This window comes from Protopterus annectens, chromosome 12.part0, assembly GCF_019279795.1.
Source record: "Protopterus annectens isolate FY-2018-M chromosome 12.part0, PAN1.0, whole genome shotgun sequence".
NCBI lineage: Eukaryota > Metazoa > Chordata > Ceratodontiformes > Protopteridae > Protopterus > Protopterus annectens.
The window spans coordinates 228,742,707-228,762,450 of record NC_056746.1 but is presented as its reverse complement, the minus strand read 5'-3'; the positions used below and the strand labels follow the sequence as shown (position 1 = coordinate 228,762,450).

The 19,744-nt window shown below is 40.3% G+C and overlaps 1 protein-coding gene across 1 annotated transcript in view; it reads left to right on the top strand.

The window, feature by feature from the left end:
• The window catches only part of TELO2 (telomere maintenance 2), a 1,490,787-nt gene that overhangs the window by 1,175,408 nt on the left and 295,635 nt on the right, over positions 1 to 19,744 (top strand). Inside the window, exon 19 of the mRNA XM_044089295.1 lies at positions 7,706 to 7,770. Within this exon, the coding sequence (XP_043945230.1) occupies positions 7,706 to 7,770 (65 nt within the window). The remainder of the gene's footprint in view (positions 1 to 7,705; positions 7,771 to 19,744) is intronic.

The following is a 19,744-nucleotide window of genomic DNA, read 5'->3' as shown; positions in this document are numbered from 1 at the left end:
TAGCCATGTTAATCCCAAGTATCCCCATTTGTTCTTTTTTGGGTAGTTGAGAACGAATTTATGAACAGAGCATGTTTGTAATCAACACCTGCTATCCTTTTCCATGAGGGACAAGGGTGCCACCCCAGGGGCAGAGTTGTGGTCTCCCATCCAATTATCTAGGCTGCGTTTGAATAGGGTCAGTGAGGAGCTCTGCTTTACATGAATAAGGAGTCTATTCCAGAGAAGCAGCAGTCCCTGGGAGACATATCTGTCTGTCCAGCATGATTTTTTAATGTCACAAGCTAGGTTAAGATCTCTAGAGTAAGTGATTCTTGAGACATTTGACTTGCTGATGTTCAGCATTTCCATTAGAGCTGGGTTGGAGATTGTCCTATAGGCCAGGCACAAGTCACATTTCTGCACCTGTAAAATACAAAGTAGAGTGAAAAGGCTTTCAGGCCGTCTGCGTAGGTCATGGTTTGGAGTCCCTATATTTTCTTAATGAGAAACCTCTGAGGTCTCTCCAGGTGCTGCAGGTGTCTGGTGAGATGCATGCAAAAGGATGCATTATACTCTATTAATGGTCTGATGAGAGTCTAGTACAGTGGAGTTATAACATCCCTTGACCTGGATGCTATGTCCTTGCTTATGAGGTGTGCTACATAGAAGGCTTTCCTTACCACTATAGAAACTTGGTGATCAAAGTTCAGATTGCTGTCAATCTGTGTTCCCGTGTCACACCACTGGGTTGGAACTCGGGGGTGGGGGGTGCTGTCAATATTGTAATTTATGGGGAATTCTGTTTTGCTAAAGGGAATAGTAACGCATTTTTTTGCAGTTAGTTTTAGACCATGGCTTTGGCACCAGTCATTCTTTTGTGTTGGCTGCTCTTGTAATATGTTGACATCATTGGGGGACTAAATTATTGCTCCCATTTTGCAATCATCAGTGAACTCAGTGAGTCAAAGGCAGTCTTCTTTGGCCTGGACTTCTGAGAAATAGATGCCAAATAGTAAGGGCCCAGCACAGACCCCTGTGGTAATGTAAGGGTTAATCCCTATCTGGGAGAGTTTCTCAGTGATGCCAGAGTGGGGAATTGTGTCAAAAGCCTTGGCAAGTTTGAGCTAGGCTGTGTGCACTGTCTTACCTTCTTCCATGGCTTTGTGACATTCTCAAACAAGTCTACCAAGTTTAATAAGCATGAGCTACCTTTAACGAAGCCAGACTGGGTTGGATCCAGCGTTTGGAGGTTGCCTATGCCGTTGTTGATTAGGTCCATAATACTTCTTTCCATGGCTTTGCAGATGAGTCTGGTTCGACTTATGCGTCTGTAGTTCACAGGGTCTTTTAATGGCCCCCCTTTGTGCAGGGGGATTACTGTTGCTGTTCTCCATTCTGCAAGCACATAGTCAGTTGTCAAGCTGTGATTAAAGAGAATGCCAAGTGGGTCTGCTAATTCTTGTTTTAGATTGTTTAGTAAACAATTTGGGATATTATCTGATCCCATGCTTTGGGATATGGTAGGTGGGGATAGGGGGTGATGTTTGCACTGAATCTGTCAGCTAGCAGGTTGGCGATATCTTCCTGTGTAGCATGAGTGATCCCATCTACAACCAGTTGGGCACATAGCTAGGCATTCCCTTTTAGACTTTGGCAGTAGTTAAATTGTGCCTTATGATTATCCTTGGCTAGGGATGCGATTTTAGTTTTGTAATTTGCTTTAGAAGACTTTACAAGTTCTGATTTTCTTGTTAAGGCTTAGGAGTGAACTCTTTTTCTGCAGAGCGATAGCCCCTCTTGCTTTTGGACAAGTTTCGTCCTCTTGTTATATAATCTGTTTCTACTTGAAGTCCACCATGGTGGCTTGTTTTTACAGGAAGACCTGATTTTTATCCTGTCAGGTACAGCAAAGTTTATGCAGTTGCTTAAGTGTTTGTACAGGGCATGTGCGTACACTTCTGCATAATGATCATTGGTGTCTGCGATTGTGGGTGGTATAAAGCTTTTTATGCCATTGCTTAATACACTGTAGTTAGCGTTGGTGAATTTTTTTTTATAATTTTTGTTCCTGTGATTTGACAGAACATTCCTCATGTCTCTCCTTTTTTTTTGTCCTGTCCTCATAAATCATCGATCCTTACCATCAGTCAACTTCTTGGTAATGCCAGGCATTGGAGTTTTATTCTCGTTGGTTTTCATAAAGTGCATCATGATGTTAGACCTATTAATCTAATAACTTTTTTTGAAGAGTCCAAGTAATAGTTTAAAACTGTCCCTGGTCTTTACAGAATGCTGTTACTGTTGCTTGTTATGCATGCTCTGCCCCTGTTCATAGATTCATAGGTAGGTACTAGGCTATTGGCCCTAGGACCTATATAAGCCTAGCCAAACAGTACTGTGGCTTTTGCCACCCAAGAAATTTATTTTCCTGTGCCCCTGTCAAGCAGAGCCACAGAAGTGATCCCCGGGGTGAATTTCCTATCTCCCATCAAATCATCAAGATTTTTCTCAAGAGTGCTAATGAGGTGCTTTGTTTGATATAGATAGGTAGTTTGTTATCCCTCCAGCATGTTCTGTTTATTGTGGTGACAAGGTTTAGGTCCCTAGAGCGTGTAGCTCGGAGAGATTGGGATTTCTTTTAAGTGGAGCATGTCCAACAGCTCTGGGTTTGACATAGCTTTGTATGTTAGGCAGAGATCACCTCTGAGTAGGCGATATGCGACAGAGTAAAGCTGGAGTTTTTTGAGACGGTCTGCGTAGGGATCTGTTTGAGGCCGGTAATCCTCTGTGAGGTATTTCTGTGGCCTTTCCAGTTGTTGTAGATGTCTTGTGAGGTATATACCAAAAGGGGCATTGTACTCTATAATGGGTCTAATGAGTGATGAGTAGAGGGGAACAATTACCTCTTTTTGTCCTGGATGAGAAACCTTTTGTGATGAGGTGTGCCACGTAGAAGGATTTCCTGACTACTGTGGCGATGTGATTATCAAAGGAGAGACTGCTGTCCACCTGTGTCTCAAGGTCTCCTATCACACTTTCGGTGTTAAGTAGACTACTGCCTATGTGGTAGTTCATGGGTACAGAGTTTTTGCCAAAAGGGATGACAATGCACTTTTTGGCATTGAGCTTGAGGGTTTGACACCAGGCATCTGTTTCAGTGCGGCCCTTTTGTAGGATGTCCACATCGTTAGGAGATTTGATTATCACTCCTAGTTTGCAGTCATCTGCGAACTTTGTTAGCCAAAGACCTTCTGTGTTGGCCTGTACTTCAGAGAAGTAGATACCAAACAGGAGAGGACCTAGGACTGAACCTTGTGGTACTCCACTTGTCACTGGTCTGAAGTTGGATTTAGAGTCTGCTACTTTCACAGTGTGGGTTCGGTCAGTGAGTCAGTTGGCAACCCATCTTGTGACATAGGGATTTATACCTAGTTTAGTGAGTTTGTCTATAATTCCAGAGTGGGGGATGGTGTTGAAAGCCTTGGCGAGATGTAGATAGGCTGTGTGTACCACCTTACCCTCATCAACAGCTTTGGTGACTGCTTCAAAGAAGTCTATCAGATTTAGGAGACATGATCTGCCTTTTACAAACCCGAATTGGGTAGGGTCCAGAGTTTGGAGATTACCAATGTCATTGTTTATAAGTTCCATGAAGATACGCTCCATAGCCTTGCAGACCAGGCTCATTATTTCATGGACTGTTGTGGTCAATGAATAATGCCAGACATTAGAGTTTTATATTTCTTATGGTGTATAGAATACTCTCTAATAGAAGTCCTTCTCAGTTAATGTAGAGGATTAAGCCACTGTCGTGTTAAACTGCTTTCTGTGCCAAGGGTACAAGGCTTAAAACTTTTCTCCTTTTTTATTTTAACTTGTTTTTTAATGACTTAAGGTAATATTTTAAGAGCATCCATGGTGCCTAATTGTGGCTCAATGGACTAACACTGTGCTAAGGAGATTGCTGTGTGCTGAGGGTACAGGTCTTGAAACTCCCCTCACCTTTCACTTGGGCATATTTTTTTTCAGGACTTAAGGCAATAAGTAAGAGTGTCCCTGTTGTCTAGAGGGCTAAAGCTCATCTAAAGAACTATTTGTCAATGCCAGCAGTATAGGGCTTAAATCTTAATTGCCTTTAAGGCACGATATAAAGAATATCCCTGGTGGCTGTTGTTCCTCTACCTTATGTTTGTCATGTTGCAAAGCTTGTTCTGTAATTCTTTTTAAGTGCAATTAAAGCATGATATAAGTAGTATCCCTAATGTCTAGCCCCCCCCCACACACACACACACACAGCAGGATTTGCTCATTAGTCTGTGTGTGGAGATATGACAGCGCACAAACAGACACACAGAGTCCCCCCTCACCTATTCGTAGTCAGACACACACACCTACCCTACTGTCCACTAAGTAACCCCCATCCTGCCCATTGTGAGTTCCCAGGCAAACACACACACACCTGTGGCTACCCATCCCTCTACATGCACTCACACATGCAGCTACAGCCACTCACATATACATGCACACTTGCTCAGCTGCTTAAATGCCTTACACATTACATCACTAATTAGCATATGATGCTCCCCCTCAATGCCTCAGTAGCATTTAAGGTAGGCTGAAGAGACAGTCCACTGTGGTGCTGCACCTCTTAATGGTACAGCACTGCAGTAGTTATGTCTCAGTTACTGTGAGGGGTATAATGGGATTTCCCTAATGGTAACTTTTCTGAATTCCAGCCAAACTTTAATTTGCTTCTTTCCAGCCTGTGTTATCTTGTTGTAGTTTAAAGCCTGGATCTGTTACAATTGGGGAAAAAAAGTTCTTAATTACTTGAATATCACTAACAAGTACACCTGTCACTGATCTCTCTCTTCCACCTTATGTTTAAAATATTTCTGACTAAGTACTATACAGAACTGCTTTACAATATACCATACAGTTTAGATATTTTTTATAGAAACAAAAAACCTTTTTACATGTTTACTACTTCATTCCCTTCAGATCCTTGTAAACATTAATGACATAAAGTGAGCTTTATACTTTACAGTCCTTCTAGCAGTTTAACACAGTCCACAAACTTCCAGTATTTTTCAGCCACCTATTCTTGCAGCACAGTTTGTTTGTATAAACTGCAGTTAATGATATTGATGGTTTACATTTCATACATTTATTCACTAATTTCAGTGTTGCTAAGTTTATTCCTGATCATCTTGACCTCCCAACATTGGTCTGTAGTTGAAGTCCAAGGTAATCCTTATTTCTCCATTCTCCTAGGCTTTTTTTCAGGCACTCTGGCATTTTCCAATTGCAAAGGTTTCACTAGCATGGTTTCTCTATGGGCTTTAACTAATAATGATGTATGGCCAACAAACTTAAACTCACAGAAGCAGCTAGGAAGCAGAATCTCCACACTTTAATACAGAATTGAGAGCTTTCATGTGGGTATACTGGACTTCATCAGACTAAATACATGACGTGGTTTACCCTCTTTTATACAGCTGAAATAATCACATGACTACAAATAATTAATCAGTTAAACAATTAAAAATACATGACAAAACAATATCCCCCATCAAGTAGATGATATATTGAAAGTCAATTACAAGACTTTTAACAGTCATCCAGGACCTGGCTCACAAGAAAAAAATTTAAGTGACATATGCAACTTTTAATTTAAGTGCTACTAATAGAAACTTGCTCGTTAAGACCAGGAGCATTAATGGCATTGTATTTAATTTGTTGTCATGTATTCAAATGTTCAAAGCCATGTTTTTAGAGTCATTGCTTTTTAAATTTTGTACCAGATTTTTAATTGTTTGATTATTTGTAGTCATGTAGTTATTTAAACTGTATAAAAGAGGGTGAACAACTTCATGTATTTATTCTGATGAAGTCCAGTATACCCAGATGAAAGCGCTCAATTATGTAATAATTAAAGTGTGGAGATTCTGCTTCCTGGCTTTTTATCTATAGGCTTTGTTATTGCCAGAAGAATGAGAAGCACAATCCTTTTCAGCTTGTCTCTCACTCTGTATTGGCTAAAGTTATTTTTTTGTTTGTTTTTTTTTTTTTTTTTTTTTTTTTCTTCCTTCACCTGATCTGCATCCAACAATGTCTTTGATCCTCCAGGAAGAATATTTAAGGGCAGCGTGGTATAACAACTTTTATGTTACTCTCTGCTTCTCAACATCCCCCAATTGATGTGCTAATTTTGCTTCTCTTATGAGTGATGTACAATGAATAATCATTTTCCTCAAACACTATGACATTCCAAATTTTTAATTCCTTCCCCTGCACAGTTTTGTCAGGATCAACTTTTTCAGCTGATGTGATTGCATCATTACTAATATAGGCCTTGGTCAGATTTGGAGCATGTACATGATGTTCTCTGTCAATTAACAAATCATGCTGTGGAGCACCAGTCCAGTTGCTTATTTGTACTTTCATAGAGTTAATGCGGTCTGTTCCTACCAGTTTCTCTAGTACTGCATAAAATCACAGGATTTCTCTGTTGTGTCTTCTAACTCTACTTTTTTTTTTTTTTTGGAAACTGCTCTTCTTAAGAAGCCTCACACTCAAGCCAGCCTTTTCTTCGTTTCAACCTCTTAGTTTTTGCATTTTTAACATCTCTTCTGAATAGCTAGTTGAAACTTCTTTTTTTCTAGCCCATTGTTATTTGACTTTATATATTTCTTCAGCTTGTCACTTATTTTGAACATCTCTGAATGCATTTGATTTGTTTTCCCCTGTATGTTACTGGAAGTCATCTCCTGTACTAAAGCTGAAACTTAGACTGCTTTTTGCTGAGCAGCTGCAAGTTTTTTACCATTCAATATGTTATAATGAATTAGGACTGAGATGCTCTCAAAGAGCTGTAATCACCATATGTAGTTATTTAACAGCTTGTTGTTCTAATTTTTTGATTGATTTTCTCTTACTTTCTCCAGATGTCTTCTTTGCTGGCATCCTGGCAGTGTAACTACTAGGCAGTAACTGAATTTTACCCAAACATATAACTTTGTGTCTTTTTTAAGAGTCTCTGTTTTCACATTAACAGAGTTCTAATCAACCTGTTGCTCAATGAGCAGCCATCTTGGAAGGCTCCATCTGATAAATGTTAAAATACAGGTATGTGCAGCTTGGATTACAGTGAAACATTTTATAACCAATAATACCTTGTAAGGCAACTTGTTTGCCTTCTGTACTCGGATATGTTGTAGCTAGATAACCAGTAATAAAACCAAGAGATAATTAGCCTCATGGAGACATATATGCATTCCAGATGACATTGCCAGAAGAACTGTGTAGCATGTGGCATGCAAGTCACTGTAGCTACCCAAGTAGCCTTAAAGCTATGTACACCTCTAGGAAAACTTCACATGGATATCTTTCCTCAGTGAGCGCCATTTAATTGAGATATGTTCTGTTGAATAAGGACTTAGAAGAATTATGTTATAATGAAAGAGCACTGAGATGCTCTCAAAGAGCTGTAATCACAGTATGTAGTTATGTAACAGCTTTTAAGATGGGTGGCTTATTTACTGTCTTTTTTTTCTGTTATACATTTTTGAATTTATAATGTGTCTCACATTATTTAACAAGATTTAAGTTGTTAGAGTCAACCTTGAATAATGTTTAGCTTAAGATGAACTCATCAGAGGCCTCTAAGTCAGGTACTCCTGTAGTCTTTTTGTGTATATTGTTTTTTTGTTTGTTTTCACAGATTGCCATCCAAATGGGAAAAGTTTTACTGGATTTCATTTGGGCTTTACGGTACCATTCTGACAGGTAAGTTGCTGTTGCAAACATTTGTTCTTAATCATTTGCTATAAAACATTATTCAGTAACTACAAATGTCACTGTGTCCCTTATAGTACTTCAGACAAAATTATACACTCTTGTCATAATACAGAAGTGAAATAAATAATTTAAAATGATGATGTTATAGTTTCAGAGTACCTTCAAGAAAGGCCATGGTTTATATAACCTATTTTCCTCATGTCAAATGCTTTATATTAGGTCATTGCAAAATGAGAAGTGAAATGACAGGCATCTGAAATTTACAAAATACCCCTAAAAACAGCATTTAGCATTTTAGTAGTATGTATGAGCATACAGACGGTTGCACTGAATTAGACATTTTGTTTTGAGCGTCCTGAAAACAATATTTAGGCTAGCATTCAAATGTGTAAGACATTATTTTTTACTGAGCCATCCCAGTTTAATATTTGACGGGGAGTGTATTAAAAGATGTAATCATATACAGCTTGGTGTATTAAATTGTAGGCTACATAATGTGGCAATGTAACATTATATTTAGCTTAACGTGATGGCCCACTCTGTAGAGTTATATGCATCAGTTTGTAAAATGATTTTACTGTATTAGGAAAACTGAATGAAAAAGTGATTAACTGTTAAGAAAGTAAAAGATGCACTTTGCCTTAAAGTATGGGTTTGGTTATATTAGGTCATCCCTTTTGGTGACTTTATGACTAAGATTCTCCTTTCTCTGAGTTGTCTGTTTTTCTTTGAAATCCCCAGTCAGAAGTATATATGTCTTTGACAAGCACATGATATCTTACCCAAGAGGCAGCTGCTTATTTTCTGATGCTCTTACAATTTGGTTCTCTGTCCTTGCATTTACAGTGGAAAAGCTCACACTTTCACTTACTATAGTTGCTAAGCCATCTAGATGTTGTTTTGGTTGACTGTTCATGAGCCATGCTTTGCACCTGCATTTTCTTTATTTCTTGGTGAAGGAGCATGATATGAAGCAATAATAAAAGTGCCAGTATTTCAGATATAGGAAGGAGACCCTCCTGGCCTGCCTCAGCATTCAGAGAATGTCTACAATTGAGAATTCTCATTTCAGGAACCAGAAAGAAGGCCCCTTCTACTTCCCCAGATCTAAGCAGGTGCACCATTAGAAGGCTAAGAAAGTGAAAGGCATACCCATAACATCTTCTTGAGGTTAGTCATCCATGAGACAGCCTCCTGATCTCCACATACAACATGGTTATCGGTGAATAGTGAAGACTTAAGTTTATGCCCATCTTCTGCTTAGGCAGATGACAAGGAACTCAAAAGACATGGATCCCAGATAGACACATTGGGAAAGGGTAACTTAGAGTGTACACAAATACTATCTCTAAGTTAGAAGGTCAGTGTGTGTCTGCAGCCATCTCACTCTGAGAGTAGTTTAAGTCAGAATCATATTGATAGCTCAACAACGTATTACAGAATGCAAAAAGTCTGAAAATTTTAATTGAAGCAACTTTAAGTGGAACTCTTGAGTAAATTTGTTTTTGTAAGAGAGCCGTGTATGTGTTTTTGTATACCCACTGAGCTTTAATATACCAACTCCAAGGTCGCACAGGAGGTCTCTTCTACCAATGAAAATGCTTTCAGCTAAACATTTTTGCTGAAAATGGCACTTTCCGAAAATACCACTGATGCATGGACATGCTTTATCTTAAGTCAGCTAGCAGTCAGGTAGTGGTGTTTGTCAGGAGCTAGCTGTGTGAACCCTGACCGTGATCTAGCTGGTCTGAGTTCAGACAGTGACTTTTTTTAAACACCTTCATTAAATTATCACTTAAGAAGCAGGCAAACATATGTTAACAGAAAAGGAAAAAAACCATATTAACATTTTCCATTTGCATACATTATACATCACATATTTTTTGTAATTATCCGTCCAACATTACATAAATTGCTAAATTTCTGCCTTCCCATAAACCTTTACTTCTTCCTGTCTTGAACATTATTCTGCATGAATTGTTACAGCAATTTCCAGTTATTTCTATGTAATTTGCTCCTTCACTTTTCTAAAGTTCCCTCTTCCAGTTCTTTAATTTCTTGTATAATATTCAATGAATCAAATACAGTTGTTTTAGACTTTGATTTCCATTTTCTAGTAATTGCTTTTTTGGCAGCAAACAGAATTAAATTTAATAAGACCTTACTTATGTCTAGGGAATTCGGGTTCTGTGTCCCTCAAAAAATCTTATCCTTAGTTACAGCAATTGCTCACCCAGTATTTCTGACGAGTACTCTGTAAGGAATTTTTTAAATCTGCCAACTTGTTGAACTTCCGAGATGCATGTTCCCATTTACCTCTTTCTTCCCCATCACACCTCTTAACATTTCTTGTTTGCAGTATAAACATACCTAAATCTTCTGGATTTTATTGCATACTTTTTACATATGTCCTCCCATTGTTTTCCAGTAAATCACTTTTCCAGTCTCTTTTTCCAATATTTTCTAACCTTTGATTGATTCTTATAGTTATCATGCAATATTTTATATGCCCTTCTATTATCCCTTTTTTAACAGCAGCTTCTGTTCTAGATTCAACTAATAACCCCACCAGAGCATGTCTTTCACTTAAGACTTTTTCTTTGCCTATACTCTGATATCAGTCCCTGTTAGGGAATGCAGTCTCAGGCCTGCAGTCCACACATCTTCTTGGCCTCATCCCACTGTTTATTACCTTTCCATCTCTAGTTATTTGCTGCCATCACCTTGGTTCCTTTGCAGTTTTCTCCAGTAAATTCCAGCCATCTGCAGCCTATTTTCTGTACCCCTACTTGCAGTCATCTCTATTGGCAACATCTCCTTTCTCCATTCTCATGTTGGCTTAGCTCTTAGAATACTTTCTGCTACTTTATGAGTATAACATTCTCTATGGTTGTTTTTCTCCTTAAGAATCTACATCCAAAATCCCACTCTCCCTTTATTTCTTGAACTTTCCCCTGCTTTACCATCATCCCTTTCAATTTTGAATGATAGCCTTCTGCTTGTGTTAAGTATGTGAGCTTTATCCCTTCACATCAGGTATTGCTAAGCTACCTGGTTCTATTGGAAGGATAAACTTATCCCACTTAACTCTTGCCCTCTTCCCTTCCATCTAAATCCCTTCATCTTTATTAATTATTGTCCAAAACCTATCATGTGGTTGATAAAAGTATGCGTGACCCATTATATAAAATTAAAGGGACTAAAACATTTTCACTGCTTGTATCTTCATATCTGTATCCATAAACATAAACAGGAGCTTGAAGTTTCTCAGTTTTTGTATTATCTTTTTAGTCTTTTCAAATGTCCTTAGCTGCCATAACAAAAGATTTTTTAATCCATACTCCTAAATACTGCTACTTATCCTCTCACCATAAATACATGTATTACTAAACCAAATTGTGCGTATACATAATTTGCATTCATTAATTTTATATCTTGGAAAGACTTGAAACTGTCTAAATGTTCTACAATACTGAGATGTCTTTTTCTGGACTTACTAGGTACAAAATAATATCATCTGCAAATAAATCCAACTTTTCTTGATTGGTGTACCAATTCTATCCTTGCATTTTTATGTCCCTTATTTTCTTTGCAAATGGCTCTAAATATAAAGCAAACAACAGAGGGGAAAGAGGACACCCCCTGCCTAGTTACTCTGTTGAAACACAACTTGTCAGAGAGGAACCCTCCCACTTTAATTCTTGCCTCTGATCCTTCATATATCCTACTAATTAACCTTATTATTATGTCAGGGAATGCAAATGCTTCCATTGCCATACTAATAAAATCTGAGCTTAGTCTGTCGAATGCTTTCTCTTCATCGAGACCAAGCAACATCAGAGGTATTTTCTTAAATTTTGCTTCCCTCCGAAACATCATTGCTCTGTTGAGGTTGTCAGATGTTTGCTTGCCCTCCACAAAACCAGACTGATGCATATATGTCATTTTTGGCAACGTCTTTGTCGTTGCTTTAGCTAGTATAGACATAAGCAGTTTACAGTCATGGCTTAAAATTGCAGTCGCTCTGTATGAAGCTGGTTCTGTTGGGTCTTTACTGACGTTAGGTAATACAGCCACCCCAGCTTTCTTCCAAGAATTTGGGGCTTACCCCTTCTTTTAAAATGCTGTTAAAAATTTTCCAGATCTTTATCACTTTTTTCCTTCTTAACTTCCAGACTTCCACAGGAATACCATCTGTTCCTGGAGACTTTCCTGAAGATTGATATACATCACAGTTTTTATCTCATCCCTTCCTATCTTAACTGTTAGTTATTGAGCCTCGTCAGCCTCTAAATGTGGCATAATTAATAAGTCAACCATAATATTTCTATTTGTGCTCTTCCTTGATTTCCACATTTCTCTGCTTTATACAGATTTTCATAAAATTTTCTAAATATGTTTTAAACTCTACACAATCCCTGGTTGTTTTTCTTGTTGGGTGGGAGGGTGGTGTAATGGTTAAGGTGTTTATCTTATAGACACAAGATGCAGGGTTTGGTTCCCATATGGGATAATTAGGTAGGCTTAAAATGGCCCACAAGAGCAGTTAGCCTAGTACTAACCTAACATATGAACCTATTGTTATAGGCTGTGTATGTTTGGCAACAACCCTTTCTGCTGCCTAAGCTAAATATTTTTGTACTCTGGAGTTATCAAAAATAGTTGCTTAATACCAAATATCTTCTACCAAATAACCTACTTACCTTTACTGTGAACAGTAGTGGCTGATACTTTTTCAGCTGGTCTCTCTCGCTCTGCTGCTCTATCCTGCTCCGTTCGCCCTGTGGGCTCACTCTGCTCCCCTACCCTGCCCCCAATTCCCACACACCCCAGTACTCCATTTATTCTCCTCCTAAAACCCCTCCCTCTCCACCAGCCAATCCTCAAACACTGTTCCTCCACCCCCCCAACCAACCTAACTCTCTTACCACTCCCCCCACCTTATTTCATATTACCCTCTCCTTTATTCACTTCCTCCTCACATCCTCACCTCAACATCTATCCTCATCCTTCTTCTACTACCTCTTTACCATGCCATCTCCTACACCAACATCCATCTACACCCATTACCACTACCTCCCCGCCCCTCCCTCTCAGCCCATTTCCACAACATCTCAGCCTCCTTAGTTCCCTCCCACCCTATCCTTCTCTTAAAAGTAAAACTTTTCTCAAGCTGCACTAAGTACTGCAAACCTAAACCTATTCTCTACCAGCCACCTTTATCTAAGTGTAAACAATATAAACATATTCCCCTTCTCATGCACCTTTGCTTAGCCGGTGACATTCACCCCAATCCAGGACCAAACTACTCTCCTACAAACCACCCTAACAGCAACAACAAATCCACCAATAAATACCTCAAATTCCTCACCATCAATGCCCAAAGCGTGAATAATAAATTAACCCACTTTCACGCCTGGCTCAATCACAATGCACCTGACATTGTAGACATCTCCGAAACCTGGCTAAAACCTCACATAAGCGACTCTGAATTCCTTCCCCCTGGATTTCTATCTCTCCGTTCTGACCGCCAAAATCGAAGAGGTGGTGGTGTAGCTCTAATCTACTCCAACCACTTGTTGTTCATCACTCCATATCCTAATCCCATTCCTTCTTTCTTTCAACAATGCTGAACTTGTAACTGGCCTACTAAAACTGAACAACCATAAGAGCATCTGTATCATTTCCCTCTATATTCCTCCTGGTAATAACACTAATATCCTGGAAGACATCCTCTCCCGGACCTCCTCCAACATTAAGCTAGAAACCTACATCATGGGAGATGTAAATATAGACTGGAACAAAATTATTCACCATAATCCCACCATATCAATCAGTCTATTTAACTGTACTCAACTTACGAACTCTATTTCTAGACCTAACAAAAACAACCCCCAGGCTCCATACTAGACTGGATGCTAGTACCCATCCTAACAAAGTCTTAAAATCTGGTGTCATTCCTGGCCCATTAGGAGACCACCTCCCTGCCTTCATCCATTGGGCTTCACCCATTTCCCCACACTCCCACCACTTCATTCAAATCCATAACCTCTCTAACTTTAACCCTACTACTTTCTCTGACTCCCTTAAGCTAACTAACTGGAACCCCTTAAAAACTCTTCCTTTAGATGCAGCTGTTGACTACTTCATTTCTACATTCATAACTGTCCTTAATTCCCTAGCACCAATAAGAACAAAAAGAGTTAAAACAAAAACCACCCCATGGCTCACCAAAGACACCAAAAAAATTGTGCTACAAAGAGATAAAACCTGGAAAGCTTACCTCCATCATAAACAGCCAGAAATCTTTTTAAAATTTAAACAGCTGAGAAACCAAGCCAAAAAAACAAGTTATTAAAGACAAAAAGTCTTATTACATCAAACTACAAGCAAATCCCAAACAATTCTGTAGCTCAGTTAATTCCCTCCTTAGGCCTGGTACAAAAAACAACCCTTGCCCTGACACCAGCAAATCTGACCTTGAAATTGCCATAATGTTCAATACCTTCTTTACCTCTTCTATTGCTGAGCTAACCAAGACCTTTGCCAACAATAACCCTCCACCTCCTACTGCTCCCCCCCCCACTTTTGAACTCAAACCCATCTCCACCAACCTAATAAAGAAACTTCTCGCTAAACTAAAACCTTGCTCCAATGCCCCTGACAGCATTCCTTCCTCCTCCCTAAAAATAGCCTCTGACAGTATTGCTCTTCCTATCAGCATCCTGATCAATAGATCATTACTTGAATTCTATGTACCCAAACTATGGCGTTCTGCATTTATTCTTCCACTTCACAAGGTTGGCAAAAATTGTAACACCTCCAATTTCTGCCCCATAGCCATCCTCTCCCCAATCTCCAAAATTCTTGAAAAATGTATCCACCTGCAGCTCCTACCATTCCTTACCAAACACCAACTACTCTCCCCTACCCAACATGGTTTCCATCCAGTTCACAGTACCAACTCCCCCCTTCTCTCCTTCTTGCATTCTGTCAATTTAGCTCGTGACTGTGGTAATATGGTATCCTCTGTTCTGCTAGACTTATCTAAAGCCTTCGATACCATCTCTCATAGTCACCTACTAAATCATCTGTCTAACCTCAACATCTCCCATAAAACTCTTTCCTCGTTCTCCAGCTACCTTTCTGATAGATCCCAAGCCGTGAAATGGGGCCAGGCCACCTCCACTTTCCTCCCAACCCCCGCTGGAGTACCCCAAGGTTCAATTCTTGGCCCAGTGCTATTCAATATCTTTATTAACAACTTCCACAAAGCCATACCTAATACCAAAATTGTGCAATACACTGATGATTCCACTTTGATCTGTTATGCCTCTAACCTAAAATATCTCCAATTTCTAACTCAAACTGCCTTCTCTACCACTGAAAATTGGATGCTCCAAAATCACGTCTCACTAAATGCCAGCAAAACTAAGATCCTTCTATTCTCTCCCTCAAAATCCTTCCCTATTGACAAAAGCTTACTCCAAATCACCAGCCTTAACTCCATTATCGAGGTCGTACCCTCCGCCAAACTTCTTGTTGTAACCATTGATGAACACCTAAAATTTAACAATCACATTCAGCTAAATATCAAGAAAACCCACATAAAACTAGGCCTACTTTACAGAAACAATCACTTCTTCTCTCCTTCCACCAGATTAACTCTCGCCACAACCTATCTACTTCCCTCTCTACTGTATGGCGCTCCTCTGCTCACTAATTTATCTTCCACACTCACCTCCAAATTGGAAGTATGTTACAATAAAATGGCTAGATTCGCCATGAATGCCAAATCCTCCTCTCATCACTGCACCTCCCTACACTCACTAAACTGGCTTGAACTCCCCAATCTACTTAACCTTCACCAAATCACCACAGCCCACAAATTATTGTTCCAACCTACTAACTGCCTTGCACTATCCAATATTCTACAACCTTATAACCCCCTCAGACCCCTTAGATCTACCCACCAAAACTTACTTGATCACCATCCATAAACCCAAGCGCCCTGCTGGGCAGCTTCTGCTATCTTATTCCCTAGCTAAAAAAGGGAATGCTCTGCCCTCCACACTGAGGACCTGTGACACCCTTAACTTCAAAACTCAACTTCATTCTTACTTCTCTCTAAACAGGAAATGCAACTGTACTCTTCCACCCATTCCTCTCAAGTTCTCCTCTCCCTTTACTCCAGGCTAACCTTCTTACCTTCCTAACATCACTTTAAATTGTTGATTATATATGTAACCAAACAGCAAAATGTAGCCACGATACTATATGCCTGTTTTTACTCCTAAATCTAAACTGTTTATTTTTTTCTCTCTCCTTCGAATGCTACCTGTTGCTTGCAACCCTAACTTCCTTTGTAATTAATCATGTAATTAAACTTTGTATTGTGGAGTTTTTCTCCCCGAGCCTCCACTAAAAGTATTCATGTAATTAAACTTTGTATTGTGTAGCTTTTTCTCCCTAAGCCTCCACTGAAAGTAGGCTCCCTAAGTCCAGTAAACTAAATTGTAAATATTGTTTTTCTCTTTTTCTCTTTAGAATGCTACCTGTTGTTTGTAATCCTAACTTTGTAATTAATCATGTAATTAAACTTTGTATTGTGGAGTTTTTCTCCCCGGACCTCCACTGAAAACGGGCTCCCCAGGCCCAGTGGACCTCCCCGGTCATCAAACTGGAATAAATAAATAAATAAAGAAAGAAATAAATAATAGCAGTCTTTCTAAACTCATATATATTACAAGCTACTATCTTTTTTTTCTCTCTTTAGTACTCTGCATTTGCTCCTCTTCTTGTTCTGGGAGATTCCCCTTATTCTGCAGTATTTAATCTTTCTTAGCCCCTCCAAGTAATTCCTATTATTTCTAAACCATATATCTTACCGGATTATTTGTACTCTGTTTTTAAACTCCATTTTCATTTTATACCACTCACTAGCTATAACTTATCATGATATTTCTATCTTCTGTAATAATGCTCGAATAATTTCCACTACCAAGTCCTCTCTTTTTAACAGGCAGGTGGGAAAGCAAAAGGTTCTCATTTTGACTTCATTGCCCTGCATTTTTATCTTAGTTTTTATTGGTGCATGATGTAAAATAGTTATTAAATGTGCTCAAATCTTTCAATTAAATGCAAATGTTCCTTTGAAATGTAATTTCTATTTAGGCTAGCCCAGTTATTGTACCTAGGGGAATCGTATATTAATTCTCTCCAAGAAATATTTTCATAAATTTCTTCAGAAATCTACCCTCTTTTGTTATATTTTCCTTTCTGCTTTCCCTGGATACAGCCTCACTGTTGCAAATCAATTTCCAGCCCCCACCTATAATTATATTCCTGGCTAAAAACTGATTATTTCTTGCAAAATTTTCTGAAGCCCCATAATAGCAGATCTGATGTTGTTAATCTTCGTTCATTCATTACTGATGGGTTATTGGTTCGGTCCTCAGGAACCGAGCTGGCCAATGTTAAGCTCGCATCAGCCAAAAACTCTCAAGCCAAGGTCCTACCCAGAATGCTCTGCTCCCTGTTACCTCCGATCTCGTTTGCCACGTTGCCTAACAGCCGTGTCAAGCCATTCTGTCAGCTGTCTAATTTTTTGACAGTTTATATATTGTTATTACTCTAAAATTTACTCAAAAGTTTATTCTAATATTTTCCTACCCTATCGCACACTTTAGACTCTCTCTCCCTTTAGTCTTTTCCCTTTATTACCCTCTTTTCTTACCTTGTGGTAATTCTCCATTACCATCATTGGTAATCCTTCCTTTTCTCTTTTTACCCTTTTTCTTGGGTAGCCGTTATTCTTTCTTTTGCTACTGTGCTTCTTCTCCGCAACAGCTATGTCGGATAAGAACATTTCCTTTGGTTTCAAGCAGTGCAAGGATTGCGGCCGTAAGTTACCGCTTTCAGTGGCCATGACTTATGTGTCTACTGTCTTAATGTCTTCCACTTGACTGTAGATCCTCCGTGTGGGATCTGTAAAAACTTCTCTACCAGGGCTCCCAACGAGAGGAAGAATAAGTTAATTTTGAAAGGTCTCCTCAAGTCTCCATTCCATGAGGCTATTTCTGGGTCGGAGGGCTCACCCCGTCCTGTTAAACCCTGCAAGAGGTGTTCTTCCTCATCAAAGTCACTCCCTTCTCCCTCTGGAGATCGTAGGGAGTCGATTCACAAGAAGGTGAAATTGATTACTACATCAGCGCTGCCACCCGTGACCCTGTCAGGTCCAGGCTCGGCACCGCCCCAAATGATCCTGACTACAGCCATGTCTCCTTCATCGATATTGGCACTGAAGTTCCCGGTGAAGACAACCACAGTTCCGACAGTTCTGTCGTAACCCCTAACGGCACTGTCAACACAGGTTCAGTCCCCTTCGGCACCATTTGGTACAGTCACTTTCGGCTCCAAGTATTACTCTTCTGTACTCCACAGCGCAGACTTTTTCAGCACTGACATATACTTTGATGCAGTCCTTCTTGGCACCGTCCTTATTGCCGGTGCAGACACTTCCCTTTGTGGCACCATACCCTTTGGGGCAGACACCTTCCACTACCATGGCACTGACATCTTCAGCGCAGACTTTTTCCACACTGTTTTCTTTGGTGCAGACTTTCTCGGCTCCGAGCTTTGCACCTATTGAATTAGCAAGGACCAAATATTCCTCTTCATTGGATCCTTTTGCAAACAGTCAGTATAGTCCTTCCCTGGAAAGGCCAGAATCGCCATCAACCTTCTCCATGAGGTCAACCAAGAGTCTTTTTGAGCAGGATGTATTGTGGCTTGTTGACCAGTTGCTTGTGGCCAGAGGTCTCTCTCAACTGTCGAAGTCCACGTTCCTTCATTCAGGTGAGCGTATTTTGCCTCAAACCTCAATGTATACTCCTCCTTCAACTTCCACTCAAGTCTCGAAGCCTGTTACTCCGACCGCAGCTTCCCTCCCTCTGACTCCAGTAGTGGATCTCACTTTGGAACCAGAGTCTTCCTTGTGGCCTTTGGTGCATTGGGCATCGGGCTCTTCTCAGGCCAGTGGCTGTGCTGTTGGGGAGGGCATTCCTGGCTCTACGCTTATTTTTCTATGGCACCTTCCAGGGATGCTCTTTCTCTCTCTCTCTCTCTCTTTTGGTTTACAGTCCTCTTGAGACTCCTGGTCTGGGGGCGGGCTCGTCAGGGCGAGGTGTGACCCTGGTTCCAAGGTTGTCGTGCTCGGTTCCAGGCTCCCATCCCTCCTTTGGTGGGCCAGCCTTTCAGGCCATGGAGAGGGCGCTTGACTCTACTGGCAAAGCTCATTTGTCGGAGTAATCTCCCCCCCTCTGTGCCGCAACTGCTAAAAGCTTCAACTCCCGGACACCGGGCACAAGAGCCTCAGGTCTCTGCTCCTCAGGAGACCCCCTCTTTGCAATCTTCCCCAGAACCTCCCACTGAGGAAGCACCCCGCAAAGCATCATATAAGAGGAAACACATGGACTCCACGGGGAAGGGTCCCCATGGTCACCCTCTGATGAGATGTCCTTTGGTGACATCCTCGAGATCCTTAGAGAGGTAACTGGAAGCCCTCTAATCCTTCCGCTGCGGAATCCGTATTCCTACAGGCTTTTCTTGGCTGGCCCCCTACCTCCTGGGTCACCCCACCTGCCGATGAGCTCCTGGTACCATGGAAGTGATACCTAAGAGGCCAAATAAAATAATATTGTTCCCCTGCCAAGCACCCCCCCCCACTGGTCATGTGATCTCCCAGTAGATGCTATGGTGGTGGCAGCTGCTACTAAGAAGGATTTGGCAGAAAAGAGCCAAACTGTCCATCCACCCAAAAAGGAGTCCCGGGCGATTGAGAGATTAGGGAAGCGTGTGTTTGCTTCATCAACCTTCGCCATAAGGTCTTTGAATTATTTGGCACATTTTATCAGGCTTCATTGATATCTTATCAACCAGCTGTCTGAAACCTTGGCAGGAG